Here is a 15857-nt window from a genome sequence, read left to right as displayed (position 1 = left end):
TGAAATTTTTACATTCTCCACCCATCTGCGTGGGTGTCGTCTGGGTGCTCCATTTTCTTCCTACAGCCCAACGATGTGCAGGTTGGACTGGCCATGCTAAATTGGCCCATAGTGTCCAGGGATGTGTAGGCTAGGTGGATCAGCCGTGGTAAGTGCGAGAATAGGGTGGGATACCCTTTGGATGGCCCAAATGGGCTCTATTTTGATGGGCTAAATGACCTCTATCTGCACTGTAGGGATTCTACGCTTTTATATGTTTCACTTAAGACCCCTCTGTCTCTTCTAAGCTCCAGAGGATATGGGCTTAGCCTATCTAGCCTTTCCTGATAAGGCAATCCACCCATTCCAGGTATTAGTCTAGTAAAACTTCACTGAACTGCTTCCAACACATTAATGCTCTTCCTTAACTACAGTGACAAGTACTGTACACAGTAGTCCAGATGTCATCTCACCAATGCCAATATAACTAAAGCATAACCTCCCTACTCTTGCATACAATTCCCCTCGCAATAAACCATATCATTCTGTTAGCTTTCCTGATTACAAGATCTCTGTGTACCCAATTAAGACATTTGGTCATCGAACCTAATGATGTCCTTCTTTTCAGTCTGATGGGAATGTTTCACATCTGCACCTGATCTCTGCCTTGTCTGGGAGCCTCCAAATGATTGTTTGCAGTTTTTAAAAAGATGTTGATGTTTATAAAAATGGACACTGTAGATTTCACTGTCAGTATTGTTTGAGTTTTAACAGCCCCGTCTGGCCACAGTAACCTGGAACAAACAGTGTCTTGATAGATTGAAATTTTTATTGCCTGTTTGCCACTTTAAACTCAGTGAGGAGCTCTATTTCCCAGAGCGAACCTGGGCTGGATTTAATGCTCACCTGTTGACAGGTTTGAAGAGTACCTTAAATCCAGCAGAAAGATTGCCTGCTGCGTACCCACCTGCTCCTGCCCCCACCCGAATTATACCAGTTCTGGGAGTGGTATGGACAACACTCGTCAATAAGCAAAATATTGCCTTTAACAGGGAAATTAATGCCCAATTAAGGCCACATCCCACTATGAGCAGTATTTATCAGGCAGTGGGAGAGGCCCAGACAAAGTGACTCGTATAATTCAGGCCGCAGTTCAGATTCGGAAACTGCCATTTCCCTACTTCCTTCTGAAATAACAAACTCCACCACAAGGTGATGCCAGACATCCAGCTGACACATTCATTGATAACTATCCCTACTTTGAACAGCTGGGTGAACTGTTTGCTGAAGACTAACTGGAGAGGTGGGCCTAAAATCGGGAGGGATCTCTTCCCGCTGTGGGAGCTGTCGGTTTCCCTGTGGGATTTTGTCCTTCTCAGCTCATTGCATATGGATATATGGGTAAATGCAAGAAAACTTACAAACAAGAAGACCACCCCCTGCTCTCCCCCACAACCCTGGCCAGGACTGCCCACACTCCAAAATCCAGGTGTCATATTTAAAAGGTAGCACTTCATTCTCTGCAACCCAGGATCCTCACTCAACCCCTGCTCATCACCGCCACCCAGCCCTGGAGATGTTGGAGATCAGGCAGAAAAGTGACACCTCCCTGGAGGTGCCCCTGAAGGCTGTACTGGAGAGAAAGGGATGTTCTTTTCCCTGTGGGTGGCGACAGGAGGCCATTCTGACAGGGCAATGGCGCCTGCAGAGATCAGTGCCCGAGGGGTGACTCAAGAGAATGTGTCTCCTGTGCCACAAGGAAATGAATGATCTGTCCCACTCTGCCAAGCAATGTGCCAGTGTCTGCTCAATGCTTCATGCCCCTTGACTGTGAGTTAGCAACGTGAGGTTGCCACTGCAGAGGTCAATCACACTGGAGTTTGGGTGCTTGGCATCTCCATGAGATCCTCACGTGCAGTCAATATCTGTTATTCATCACAGCTACCTGGTAGTGCCGGGGCACAGAGATGGTCCCACCTCTCGCTCCTCTGCCAGGGTTCACACACACAGCAGGTCCCACACATTAGCTCGCTGCCCTTTCACCACAGCTAGGAGAATGTGCTGACAGCTTCTCACCAGGGCTTGCATGGAATGAGGACACAACCACAAAAAGATGATCTTTAGAGCTGAGATAACACAGTGTGGAGCTGGAGGAACACAGCAGGCCAGGCAGCATCAGAGGAGGAGGAAAGCTGACATTTTGGGTCGGGACCCTTCTTCAGAAATGGGGGAGGGGAGGGGAGCTCTGAAATAAATAGAGAAGGGTGGGGCTGGGGAAGGTAGGTGGGATGGTGATAGGTGATTGCAGGTAGGCAGTGGTGGGGATTGGTCAGTGAGGTGGGGGGAGCGGATAGGTGGGAGAGAAGACAGACAGTTCAAGGAGGCGGGGATGAGAGGGAGGGTTGGTGGCCAGGGGTGGGTGGGGAGATTTTGAAACTAGTAGAGTCCACATTGAGACCATTGGGTTGTGGGCTCCCAAGGCAGAATATGAGGTGCTGCTCCTCCAGTTTCCGGGTGACGTCATTGTGACACTGGAAGAGGCCCAGGATGGACATGTTGTCCAGGGAGTGGGAGGGGGAGTTGAAGTGGTTCACGACTGGAAGGTGTTGTTGTTTGTCGTGAACAGAGTGCAGGTGCTCTACAAACCAGTCTCTGAGCCTCCACTTGATCTCACAGATGTAGAGGAGGCCACATCGGGAACAGCAGATGCAATAGACCACATTAGCGAATGTGCAGGTGAACATCTGTCTGATGTGGAATGTTTTTTTGGGTCCTTGGATGGAGGTGAGGGGTGAGGTGTAGGAGCAGGTGTAGCACTTCCTGCGGTTGCAGGGAAAAGTGCCGGGGGTTGTCGGCCTAGTGGGGAGTGTGGACCGGACAAGGGAGTCGCGGAGAGAGCGGTCCCTACGGAAGGCGGGTAGGGGTGGGGAGGGAAATTTATCCTTGGTCGTGGGGTCAGATTGCAAGTGGCAGAAGTGGCGGAGAATGATATGTTGAACCCGGAGGTTAGTGGGGTGATACGTGAGGACAAGGGGAATTCTGTCTTTGTTTTTGTTGCGGGGAGGGGTTGTGAGGGCAGCGGTGCGGGAAACGCAAAGATGCGGTCGAGAGCATTTTTGACCACTGAAGGGGGGAAGTTGCAGTCCTTGAAATGAGAGGCCATCTGGGATGTTCGGGAGTGGAACGCCTCCTCTTGGGAACAGGTCTGCTTTCCTGACCTGTTTTACATTTATTAGCGGACCACAAATACTCCAGCTCACTGGAATTACATTCAAAAGCACAATCCTACCAGCTAAAGTTGGGAAACACATCTGTTCATAAACCTGGCCATATACAAGAGGCATGTATCTGATATCTATTTCAAGCCCACTGACTTCCACAGCTACCTAGACTATACCTCCTCTCACCCATCTTCCTGCAAGACTGCAATCCCCTACTGCCAATTCCTCCTTGAAATAGACATCAGTTTGGGTAAAGAAGCCTACCTCATACTGACCAGATACGTGCCTCTTGTATATGGCCAGGTCTATGAACAGATGTGTTTCCCAACTTTAGCTAGTAAGATTGTGCTTTTGAATGTAATTCCAGTGAGCTGGAGTATTTGTGGTCCGCTAATAAATGTAAAACAGGTCAGGAAAGCAGAACTGAACATAGAAGTTAGAACAGTACAGAACAGGAATAGGCCCTTTGGCCCATCGTTGTTGTACTGACGATGATGATATTCTAAACTAATCCCACCTCTCATAGTCCGCATCCCTCTATTCTCTGCCTGTTCATGTGTCTCTCTAAATACCTCTTAAACATTGCTATCGTATTTGCTTCTACCAAGAATCAATGACAGTTTTATGGTCACCAACACAGAAATGAGCTTTCAACCCCAGATTTACTTATCAATTTCAAATTTCACCAATTTAGCCCAATAACCCTGAAACGTACTGAGAAGTCAGTAGCAAAACAGCTTGCAGCTAGATGTTTGCTTTCTGCATTTTTAAAACCTTTGGGTGGGCATGGACGAATCTGCCCACTATGACTGGGAAGAAGGCTACAATGCACCTCCTTCCCTCTCCTTGATGGCAGCTGGTATGGCAATGGGTTTTGGTGGAGGAATAGGAACATCCAGCATCCCAATATCTGTGCAGTGTAAATTTTCTGTTCCTTTGCCTGAACTTTCAGTGTGAGAGATGAAGTTGGGATTTCCATCATCTACAAAGCCACTTCCGAGTATTGGAGTATTGATGTCTTGCTGAACTTATACAGGGCCTCGATGAGGCCTTACCTTGAGTATTGTGTGCACTGTCAGAACACAGAACATAGAACTGTACAGCACAGCCATGGGCTCTTCAGCCCACAATGTTGTGCCGAACATGATGCCGAATGAAACTAATCTCTTCTGACTGCCCTTGGTCCATATCCCTCCATTCTTTACATATTAATGTGCTTATCCAAAAGTCCCTTAAATGCACCTATTGTATCTGCCTCCAGACTCCTACCACTCTCTGTGTAAAAAACTTGCCCGTCACGTCTCCTTTGAACTTTCTCTTCTAACCTTAAATGCATGCCCCCTTGTATTAGACATTTCAAATCTGGGAAAAAGATTCAGACAGTCAATCCTATCTATGCATCGCATAATTTTATGCACTTCTATCAAGTCCCCCCTCAGCCTCCACTGCTCAAGAGAAAACAACCCGAGTTTTTGTATAGGTCATACCCTCTAATACAGGCAGCATCCTGGTAAACCTCTTTTGCACACTCTCCAAAGCCTCCACATCCTTCTTGTAATCTGGCAACCAGAACTGAATGCAATACTCTAACTGTGGCCTAAGCAAAGTCTTCTAAAGCTGCAACATGACATCCTGACTCTTGTATCCAATTTCCCGACCAATAGAGGCAAACATACCATACGGCTTCTTTATCACCGTATCTACTTGTGTGGCTACTTTCAGGGAGTCATGGACTTGAACCCCAAGATCCTTCTGTACATCAGTGATGTTTGGAGTCCTGCCAGTAGTTGTATACTTTTCCTTAACATTTGATCTCCCAAAGTGCAGCATCTCACACTTACCCAGATTAAACACCATCTGCCATTTCTCCGCCCATATCTGCAACTGATCTATGTCCCACTGTATCCTTTGACAACCTTCTACGCTATCCACAACTCCACCAATATCTGTGTCGTCTGCAAACTTACTAACCCAGCCATCTAGTTTTCATCTAAGTCATTTATATATATCATAAACAGTAGAGGTCTCCTAGTCTGAGGAAGGACATTCTTGCAATTGAGGGAGTCCAGCAAAGGTTCACCAGACTGATTCCTGGGATGGCAGGACTGACGTATGAGGAAAGATGGGATCGACTGAGCTTGTACTCACTAGAATTTAGAAGAATGAGGGGGAAATCTGATAGAAACATACAAAATCCTGATGGGTCTAGACAGGCTAGATGTGGGAAAAATGTTCCCGATGTTGGGGAAGTCCAGAACTAAGGGGCACAGTCTCAGAATAAAGGGTAAGCCATTCAGGACTGAGATGAGGAAGGATTTCTTCACTTAGAGAGTTGTGAACCTGTGGAATTCTCTCCCACAGAAAGCTGTTGGGACCAGTTCATTAGATACATTCAAGGGGGAGCTGGACGTGGCCCTTTTGGCTAAAGAGATCAAGGGACATGGAGAGAAAACAGAAACGAGACACTGAGATTGTAAGATCAGCCATGATTGTATTGAATGGTGATGCAGGCTTGAAGGGCCAAGTGGCCTACTCCTGAACCTATTTTCTATGTTTCTGTGTTTCAACACCTGCTTCAATATAACAAAGCAGACAGTCACTAACAGCCAGGGAAAGCAGCCTGCTAACATCCCATTTGTAAAGCTGTTCTGGCTCTAAACTGCTGAACACTCTCCCTTCCTTGAATACCCACGCAAATGACCCAGTACATCAAGGTCAAAGAGAACAGGCATGGTGGAGGTGACAGTCAGTTCATGCCAATCCCACAGTTGGTAAGGCTGTTGTTTGGGAAGAGAAAGGACAGACTGCTGGAGGGCAGGAGGCGCAGAGCATTCAGAACACATTAATACATTGCCTGCCAGCCTCCTGTGGCGCAGCGATTGACTTGAATCTAATTGGTTGCTGCAGAATGGCCAGTTTGTTGCAGTGACAGGCATTGTCCCCTCAACTGAAACAGTGGCATGAAGTATCAGTGTTCACAAACACAATCAGAAAGAATCTAGCCAGCCTCAAGTCCATTGTCAGCTACATACCACATTCCAATTTTCTCATGCTGTGATTTTATGATATACATACACCCTGCAGTGTTGCTAATGCTGCTGTGACTCTCAATAAGCCTCAGTACAAAGTCATCGGTTCCACTTCCCTTTTACACTGTCTGCTGTCCCTTCCAGTTACAGCAGATAACTAGCAAGCTGCAGTTAATGGAGACGAACAGAACCTCAGATTCACATCTGGAGTCTAATATTAGCCACTTAAAACACCCGGATACAAATCAAGATTATTTTTGGTGTTTATCAAGGTGAGGATTCTCAACAAGATACAACACATTACAGGATATCTGTGTCAGCATCAAACACTCTCAGGGCAAGTACAGCATGGGGATAAATACAGAGTAGAGCTCCCTTTACATTGTTCTCAGCAATCATTCCCAGGACCGCTACAATACAAGGATAGATACAGAGTAGTGCTTGCTTTACATTGTCCTCATCAAATACTTCCAAGACTGGTACAACATGGTCTTAGATACAGAATAAAGTTCCCTCCACATTGCCCCCAAACACTTTAGGACAGAGACAGCATTACCAACATCTTTCCACTTCTCATTCTTGACCTGAAACCTGAGACTGAACCTGAGAATTTTAACATCCTAGCTGTATCTACTTCTTGGTTTTATTGAGAATTTAACATTTTATTGTTTAGGTACTTGCATTTCACATTTATTTTGCAACTCTGAAATAATATATATTTTAATGTCTTAAAACTGACATCATATGGTCAGAGGCTCAGAGGAAATAAAGATATTCTAATCTCAGTCTCAGGCTATGCCATCAATCTTCTGCTCAAAGTAGGTTTAGCATCTACAAAGTAGCTGCGTGTGCAAAGTGGACCTTTTAATCATAAAATATGGCAACTGCCTGCTGTGAAAGAGCGTTGTGGTTTGCCTTCCCCAAGACTATCCTATACAGTGAGGAACTGGTCAGAATGGAAGTACAGCTTTGCATGTCTAAAGGTCCTAGATTGGATTCTCCTCTCAGAAATCCAGAGCTCTTTCTTAATATGAAGAAAAAGTGAAGTAGCAATCTGAGAGTGATTGTCACTCCTTGGTAATTCTGGCCCGTAATTCTTTTGTGAAAGTTATTGTTTTTGAGTCAACTCTCAGGTCTCTATCATTCCTCAAATGATTGGCAATGAACTGGACTCAGGCTTACCTTAATAACTTTTTGCAATTCTTAGATTTATTTTTAGTTTTATTCATGATCACAGAATGGTGGTATCGCTGGCTATGCCAACATTTACCAGCTATCCCTAATTGCCCTTGAGAAGGTGATGGTAGTGAGCTAACTTTGAACTTCTGCAGTCCATGTGGCATTGGTAGATCCACACCACTGGGCTTATATTAACAAGAATGTTTTTGGGTTCAGTGCAGTTACAGCTCTGTGCATTGCCGTAATTTTAATTGTGCAGTGCTGAAAAATGGGAATTGTGAATTAACGGTCTGTTGTACCTTGCCTTTCCAATCAAGTTATTTGAAGGACGGTTTGACATAGGTAGAAACTGCTTGAAAGATTCAATAACACACATAATCTAGCCTTACCCAAATTTAAAAATATATTAATCTTAACATATTTCAATTTTTGGTATGTTTTGGTGAATTTTAACTCCTGTTGGAATAGAGGTCCTCCACATATCCAATGTCAAACCCTCTTTTGGTGCACTCAAAAATTCAACAGTAAGTTTGTTGCCTCTCCTATCCCAATTAAGACTCACCCATCTCTTCACACAAGACCATTGTTTGCCTTGTGCTACATTCCTTAATATGGAAATATTGGTGCTATGCCACACACTAACCGCTTTATTCCATGCAAATTGACTTTCAACCATTACGTGCAGTTAGAAACTTAGCTGCATAGAATCGACCAAATTTAGGAAACTTAGGAAGTAATAATGAAAGACACAGCAGCATCAAACATGGAGATTCAGGGAAGGAGGCACACTGAAGGATTGGACAGGACAAACACAAGGGAAACTAGCTTGGTAAAGAGAAATTAGAAAAGGGAGAAAGTGCAGAGGGAATAGTGATGGACAGCTTGAAGCTGAGAGTTCATTCTAAATGTTATCTTTCAGTCATGTTTGGATTGTGTGTTTAACAATGTTAACTTTTACTATTCATTAAGAAATGCTGATGAAATTTTTTGAGCTTTCACAGCGGTTTGTGTGGTGAAGACCCTCTGAAACTGTTGTAAATACTTTAATGAATATGGCCTGTTTTTCTTGTTGATTCCTTGAAATAGTAATCTTGACTTATATTTATTAGAGGAACCTGTCACTCACACAGGTTCTGCAAATTTGATTTTCCTAGTCTATATGAAAATTAATGTTATCCTTATTACATACACTGCTAATTTTCTGAATCATATTCAACCCTAAAACCCTGACTACTGGAAAATACCTATAAATAGGTACCATCACCTGTTTGCTGCCTCTTGCTGTTTCATAGCTCCATATACACTAATTTCACTTCCATTTTTTTTTAGCTAAGAACCTTTCTCTCTCTCTCTCACTCTCCCTAACCCCCCTCCCTCCCTCCCTCTCCCCAAACCCCAACCCCTCTGACTTTGTCATTCTTTATTATCAGGGAAAGCAATCCTTCTTTTCCAGTTTATCTATCTTTTCTAAAGTACTCCCCAAATTTGGATACCTTACCATTGCATCTAATGGTAATTCAATCAAAGCTATCTGTGTTATTAATTCGTCCAGTTTTTCATGAATGTTTCACAAAGTCACATGGCTTTGATGTATGTTTGGTTTTCTTTGATGTTACCCAAGTGATTATTGCCTGATTAATGTTGTTACTTTCATTGTTCTTTCCTGACCCGCTCCGCTTCACTTTGCCCTAAACACTGTTCTGGTCTACAGCCCTGACCTTTCCCCTGTTGCTTTTCAATTTACTGGCTCCTGGATCTCACCATCTTCTCATTATTAGTTTCCTGCCTCTTACTCTGCCTATCACCAACTATCAATGGTGTCAGCCTACACCTAGTGGAGTCCATCTCAATGGAACAGATTCCTCTTATCCTTGTTTTTAGATACTTCAATTACCTCCTCCACTCTCTCCCTGTGCTTCCTGATTCCCTTCAATGGCTGCCATGCCTTTGGCTGACTTCAGGAGAATGTGAGCAGAACTAAAGGACAAATTCTGGGATTGAATGGGGGTAAATTCAAATGAATCTGTCAAAATTTCACTGAGTGACGCCACTCCCTAGGGAAATAATAGAGAAATCTAGTATGGATAAATTCAAATATAAGTTAGGTTTCTTTCTGAAAAGAACATGCTGAATGGAATATTTGATTAATTTGGGATCTGCTGTGTGGTGAATGTAGGAGCCTTGAGAGGAATGAGTGATTTTAGATCAATGGTTCCCAATCTCTCTCTTACTGTGGGTTTCCCTCACCCTCTGCCTGGGACTATAGTACATTGACTGGTAAAAGAATGATCACACTGATTAGTCAACAAGTCAATTATCATTGTATCTGTGCACTACTAGAATGCTTGAGGTAAAATGTTTAAGATGTTGATAACGTTATGCTGCTGGTGTCTGTCATCAGTGATGTGGGCTGATGTCAGATCCATTGGAAACAAAGGGAGAGAAAAACATCCTGGAACATGTAAATAGTCAATGAATATTCATCAGTTTCTAACTCACTATGATTTCCAGCTCACTTCTGTTGAAGACATACAGCCCCTGGTATAGTAATGCTCGAGTATTATTGCAGCTGGAGTATAGTCCATTTTTTTTCAACAACTCTTCAGTTTCAATGTAAATGGAGCAGGGAGCTTGCTGACCAATCTCCATTGGTCTGAAATTGGCTATGCTGTTAGACAATGCAGTAGCAGATTTGACCTACCCTGGTGCTTTGCTGTACACAGACATTGTATATTTTCCAGCCTGGCTTGAATTCCTGAGCAGGAATGCACCTTCCTTACCCTACAAAGGAAACATAAATTACTGTATTAATAGGCAAGAGGATAACATAGAAGACAAAATATCTTCACAGTTCAAGAGATTCAGTTTAAAAAAATTGCAACAATAAAAAGATTTAAAGGCAAAAAAGACTTTCAATAAGAATATGAGGAATAGAAGCAGCAGTAGCCCTTCAATTCTGCTTTGACATTAAATGCAATCATGGCTGATCTTCTCCCTGAGCCGTATTAAAAGGGGGACAGTGGTGTAGTGGTAATCTCACTAGGCTAGCAATCCAGTGTCCCAGGCTAATGTTCTGGAGACATGGAGTTGAATCCCACTGTTATTGGATAATGAACAAATTGATAAAGAGGCCTCAGGAAGTCAGGTTACAGTCATTTATTTCATGCAGAGAGAGCCAGCCTTATCACCATGAAGTATAAAACTCATAGTGGTGTATTACAAACACTTCCATGCTTTATACATCCATTTGCTTTTACAATGTAACTGAAAATGTAACCCTTAACTAAATGAAACTGATTCAATCCCACCATAGCAAATGATGAAATTTGAACAGAATTAAAAATATGAAATTAAAAAGCTAGTCTAATAGTGATTATGTAATCAATGTCAATTGTTGTAAATACTGATCTGGTTATTAATGTCCTTTAGAGAAGTATATCTGCCAATTCTATCTGGACTGGCTTACAAGTTGACCCCAAACCCACAGCAATGTAGCTGACTCTTAACTGCCCTCTGAAATGGTCAGCAAGCCACTTGGTTCAAGGACAATTAGGGAAGGACAGAAAATGCTGGCCCAGCCAATGATACTCGTGGCCACAAATGTAAAAAATCTTTGCTGCCCACTCTCCTTACCCCTCAATTCCCTGACAGGCCTAAAATCTTTCTCTCCCTGTCTTTAACATATTGAATGATGGAGCATCTCCAACCCTCTGAGATAGGCAATTCCAAAAGATTCACTTCCAGCTGAGGGAAGAAATTTTCCCTCATCTCTGCTTTAAATAATCACCTCTTTTCCTGAGACTGTGTCCCTGCATTCATGATTTCCCACTGAGTAGAAACAATTTCTCAGTGTCTATCCTGTCAAGCCCCTTTATAAACTTTTATCTTCAATGAGATTAGCTCTCATTCTGTGAACTCCAGGGAATGTGGGCCTAATTTACTTTGTTTCTCAGAACAGGACAATGCACACTTCCTGGCTATCAATCTCATGGGTCGAATGGCCTTTTCTGTGCTGCATAAATCTATGAGTCTAAAACAACATGTAGGATGCCTGGTTTAATCTCACTAATGTCTTGTTCAATTGCTGCAAAACTTGTTTATTCCCATACTCTAATCCTTTGTAATAAAGGCTAACATGCTATTTGCCTTCTTAATTGCTTGTTGGAACTGCATGCTAACTTCTGGATTAATTATATGATCAGACCCTTTGAACAACAACAACATTTACAAGCATTTTTTCTTTTTAAAAATGTTCTGCTTTTTTTTATTCATATTAAAGTAAATAATCTCACATTTTCGTGCATTGTATTTCATCTGCATCTTATGACCCAAGAATTTAACTTGTTTGCAGCTTCTTTGTGTCCTTCCCACAGTTTACTTTATCACCTCGCTTTGTCTCTAGTAAAGTTGGATAATTACACTCAATCTCTTTATCCATGTCACTAATATAGACTACAAATAGCTGAGGGCCCATCACTCCTTCTTACAGCACCCCACTTGTCATAACTTCTACAGTTAGATCTTCAAAGGTAAAGGCAAGGGCTTGTGCAATCTAATGTAGCACAGACAAAGGTAATAAAAGTGATCTGACAATCACAAGACAGAGCATTTCAACCCTTCTCCTGAAGATTAGTCCCACTGTTCCAAACTGGTCCACTCTAGGATCAAATTCCAAAGAGAGAAGTACGAGTACCAGCAAGTAATTCAATTGACTGGATTGCGTTGTGGTTAATCACTTGTATTGGTCAATCGACTGCACTTAACAGGATATATTCATAGAGTAGGGGCTCTGCAGGTCTCAAGTCCTGGTGCGTTTTTAGGAGTGGTATCTTTTATTTAACCTCATGCTGTACCTGTCCTGGGAGTGTTTGATGGGGACAGTATAGAGAGAGCTTTACTCTATACCTAACCCTGTGCTGTTCCTGTCGTTGGAGTGATTGATGGTGACAGTGTAGAGGTAGCTTTACTCCACACCTAACCTCATGCTGTACCTGCCCTGGGAGTGTTTCATGGGGATGTGTAGAGGTAACTTTCCTCTGTATTTAACTCTGTACTGTGCCTGTCCTGGACAATGTAGAGGGAACTTCCCGCTGTATCTAACCCTGTGCTGTACCCATCCTGGGAGTGTTTGGTTTAGTGATCTCTGAACGACTCTTTTGCATAATGACACTGCTAGGTTTTGATATTTTGTATCATGATGGTGAAGAGTGAAAAATGATCATTACCTCCCGTTTCAGCAGCTCCTCTGCTTTGCTCCTTGTGATTTCTTTGTTGTACCATCTGTGTGATAACAGGACAATGGTGAATATTTCTGTTCATTGCAAATCTGCTGCATGCTCACTTGCATTTCTTATTGATTTAAATGATATGGTCTTTCTGTGAGTATCAATTCTATTGGAAGGGAATACAGAGCCAGTACCAGGGCCAGTGGTCCAGAAGGCATTGACTGGATCCCTTGGGCTAATCCCCAAGGTTTACTCCTCGAGATAATGCTACATAAACTGTGAGCATGGGCAACACTCCTGCCATGAAACAGTTCAAGTCAGTAATGCACCTTCTGCCTACCCAAAGTAGATTTATCATCTTCAAGGCAGAGGTTACCCACGCACAGTGGCAGCAGTGTGTACTATCGACAAGATGTACTGCAGCAACATACAAATTCACCTCTGACAGCACCTTCCGAAAAAGCAGGACCGTATCCATCTAGAAGGACAGGACAAAAGATACATGGGAGCAGCACACCCTGCAAGTTCCCCTCCGAGATGCATACCAACCTGTCTTGGAATCCCGTTACTTCGCTGGGATAATATGCTGGAATTCACTCGCTAACAGCACTGTGGATGTATCTATACAAAATGGACTGTGACAGTTTGAAAAGGTCATTCAGGCCAACTTTCCCAGGACAGGTAGAGATGCCAAATTAAAGCTGGCCTAACCAGCAAAGCCCACATACCATGATTGATAAAAAAAGATTGACTAATTATAGAAACTTGGTACAAAATCCAGCATGATATTAATGCCAGTTCTGAGGGAGTTCTACACTGTCAGAAAGTCAGTACTGTCGAAGTGCTGCATTGCCAGAGGGTCAGTACCAGGGGAGTGCTGCCCTGTTGCAGGGTCAGTACTGAGGCAATGCTATATGATGGAGGGTCAGCAATGAGTGCTGCAGAGTCAGATGATTTACAAAGATATTGCCGGATTGAAGGGTTTGAGCTATAGGGAGAGGCTGAATAGGTTTGGGCTGTTTTATCTGGAACATCAGAGGCTAAGGGATGACCTTTTCGAGGTCATGAGAGGTATAGACAGGGTGGATAGCAAGAAGTTTTTTCCCAGAGTGGGGGACTCAATTACTAGGGGTCACGGTTTCAGGGTGAGAGGGGAAAAGTTTAAGGGAGATATGCATGGAAAGTTCTTTACGCAGAGGGTGGTGGGTGCCTGGAACACGTTGCCAGCGGAGGTGGTAGAGGCGGGCACGATAGCGTCATTTAAGATGTATATAGACAGATACATGAATGGGCAGGGAGCAGAGGGATACAGATCCTTGGAAAATAGGCGACAGGTTTAGGTAGAGGATCTGGATCGGCGCAGGCTTGGAGGGCCAAAGGGCCTGTTCCTATGCTGTAATTTTCTTTGTTCTTCGTTGTTTATAAAATCATGAGGGACATGGATAGGGTGAATAGTCAAGGTCTTGGGCGGCATGGTGGCTCAGTGGTTAGCACTGCTGCCTCACAGCACCAGGAACCTGGGTTCGATTCCACCCTCGGGCGACTGTGTGGAGTTTGCACATTCTCCCCATGGCTGCGTGGGTTTCCTCTGGGTGCCCCGGTTTCCTCCCACAGTTGAAAAATGTGCAGACTAGGTGGATTGGCCATGCTAAATTTCCCATAGTGCTTTGGGATGTGTAGATTAGGTGGGTTACAGGGGAATGGGTCTGGGTGGGATGTTCTGAGGGTAGGTGTGGACTAGTTGGGCCGAAGGGCCTGTTTCCACATTGTAGGGATTCTATGAAGCCTATGAAGAAGTCTTTTCCCCAGGGAAGGGGAGTCCAGAACTTGAGGTTATAGGTTTAAGGTGAGAGGGGAAATATTTAAAAGGGATCTAAGGGGCAACTTTTTCACACAGAGAGTGGTGCGTTTATGAAATCAACTGCCAGAGAAAGTGGTGGAGGCAGGTACAATTATAACATTTAAAAGGCATCTGGATGGGTATATGAATAGGAAGGCTTTAGAGGGATATGGACCAAATGCTGGCAAATGGGACTAGATTAATTTAAGATATCTGGTTAGCATGGACTAGTTGGATCAAAGGGTCTGTTTCCGTGCCGTACATCTGAGGGTACTGAGGGAGCACTGCACTGATGGAGTGTGAGTACTAAGGGAGTGCTGCACTATTGCAGGGTCTGTACTGAGGGAGTACTGCACCATCGCAGGGTAAGTGCTGAAGAATTGCAGCACTTCAGAGATTCAGTACCGAGAGAGTGCTGCACTGTCAGAGGGTCAGTAATGAGGGAGTGGTACAATGTTAGAGGCCAGTACCAAGGGAGTGCTGCAGTATCGGAGAGTCAATACTGAGGGAGTGCTGCACTGTGCTTTCCACCAAAACAATCCAGTAGTTGATGGTTTGAATCCAATTGCTTAAATTTAGAAATGTTCTTTATGTTCAGCATTTGCTCCGAGCTGGAACTCAGTCGCTGTTGAATATGTTTTTCTCTCAACCATTTCATATTGTCCAACAATCAGTGATTATTAATATCTTAATCAGTATTCAGATTCCCATTGTACAGAATTGCAGTTAACTTCAAGTGAATTTTATCTCCACTGCTTCTACAGAAAAGTGCTTCAAGATTTGAGTACTTTAAACAATCCTATTTGTTTCCTTGGCTTTCCAAACTGAAAGACCACATTTTTCATTTCATCCATAAGAGACATTATAAGACCAGCTGCATTGAATAGCCATCAGCAAGAGTTGCACGTGTCGTATCTTTAAAGTTAAGCAGGTTTATTAGGTTATCTAAGGAAATACAAGGGCACATTTGTCCAGATTTAATTTTCCTAGTATCCATTAATATATCCTTTAGCCTGATGTGTTTCATTGAAGCACCTATTTATGACGTGCCAACACAAGTCCCACCCCAGTGTTTCATTGTGAATTAGAATTGTGGTTACCTCTACTATGCCACTTACTCGTATGTTTCAAGCTTGTTCCCAGATTCCACCACGTAATTGCTGGGGATGAATCCTTCCTGTCTGCAAAGGGAATGAATGAAACCAGTCAGCTATTTTCAACATCCTATCCACCTTAGGCTAATACCAGAGATAGTAGGAACTGCAGATGCTGGAGAATCTGAGATAACAAGGTGTAGAGCTGGATGAACACAGCAGGCCAAGCAGCATCAGAGGAGCAGGAAGGCTGACGTTTCGGGCCTAGACCCTTCTTCAGAAAATGGAGA

At 43.5% G+C, this 15857-nt stretch overlaps 1 protein-coding gene across 7 annotated transcripts in view; it reads right to left on the bottom strand.

The window, feature by feature from the left end:
- The window catches only part of btk (Bruton agammaglobulinemia tyrosine kinase), a 116519-nt gene that overhangs the window by 16037 nt on the left and 84625 nt on the right, over positions 1–15857 (bottom strand). For all 7 annotated transcript variants that reach the window (XM_048604853.1, XM_048604858.1, XM_048604856.1 and 4 more), the window contains 3 exons: positions 15592–15654; positions 12634–12688; positions 10110–10189 (listed from right to left, as the gene is read on the bottom strand). In XM_048604853.1, the coding sequence (XP_048460810.1) occupies positions 10110–10189; positions 12634–12688; positions 15592–15654 (198 nt within the window). The remainder of the gene's footprint in view (positions 1–10109; positions 10190–12633; positions 12689–15591; positions 15655–15857) is intronic.

The sequence above is a fragment of the Rhincodon typus genome, chromosome 14 (genome assembly GCF_021869965.1).
Source record: "Rhincodon typus isolate 14 chromosome 14, sRhiTyp1.1, whole genome shotgun sequence".
Lineage (NCBI taxonomy): Eukaryota > Metazoa > Chordata > Chondrichthyes > Orectolobiformes > Rhincodontidae > Rhincodon > Rhincodon typus.
The sequence above is the reverse complement of the archived record's forward strand: the minus strand, read 5'-3'. Positions and strand labels throughout refer to the sequence as shown.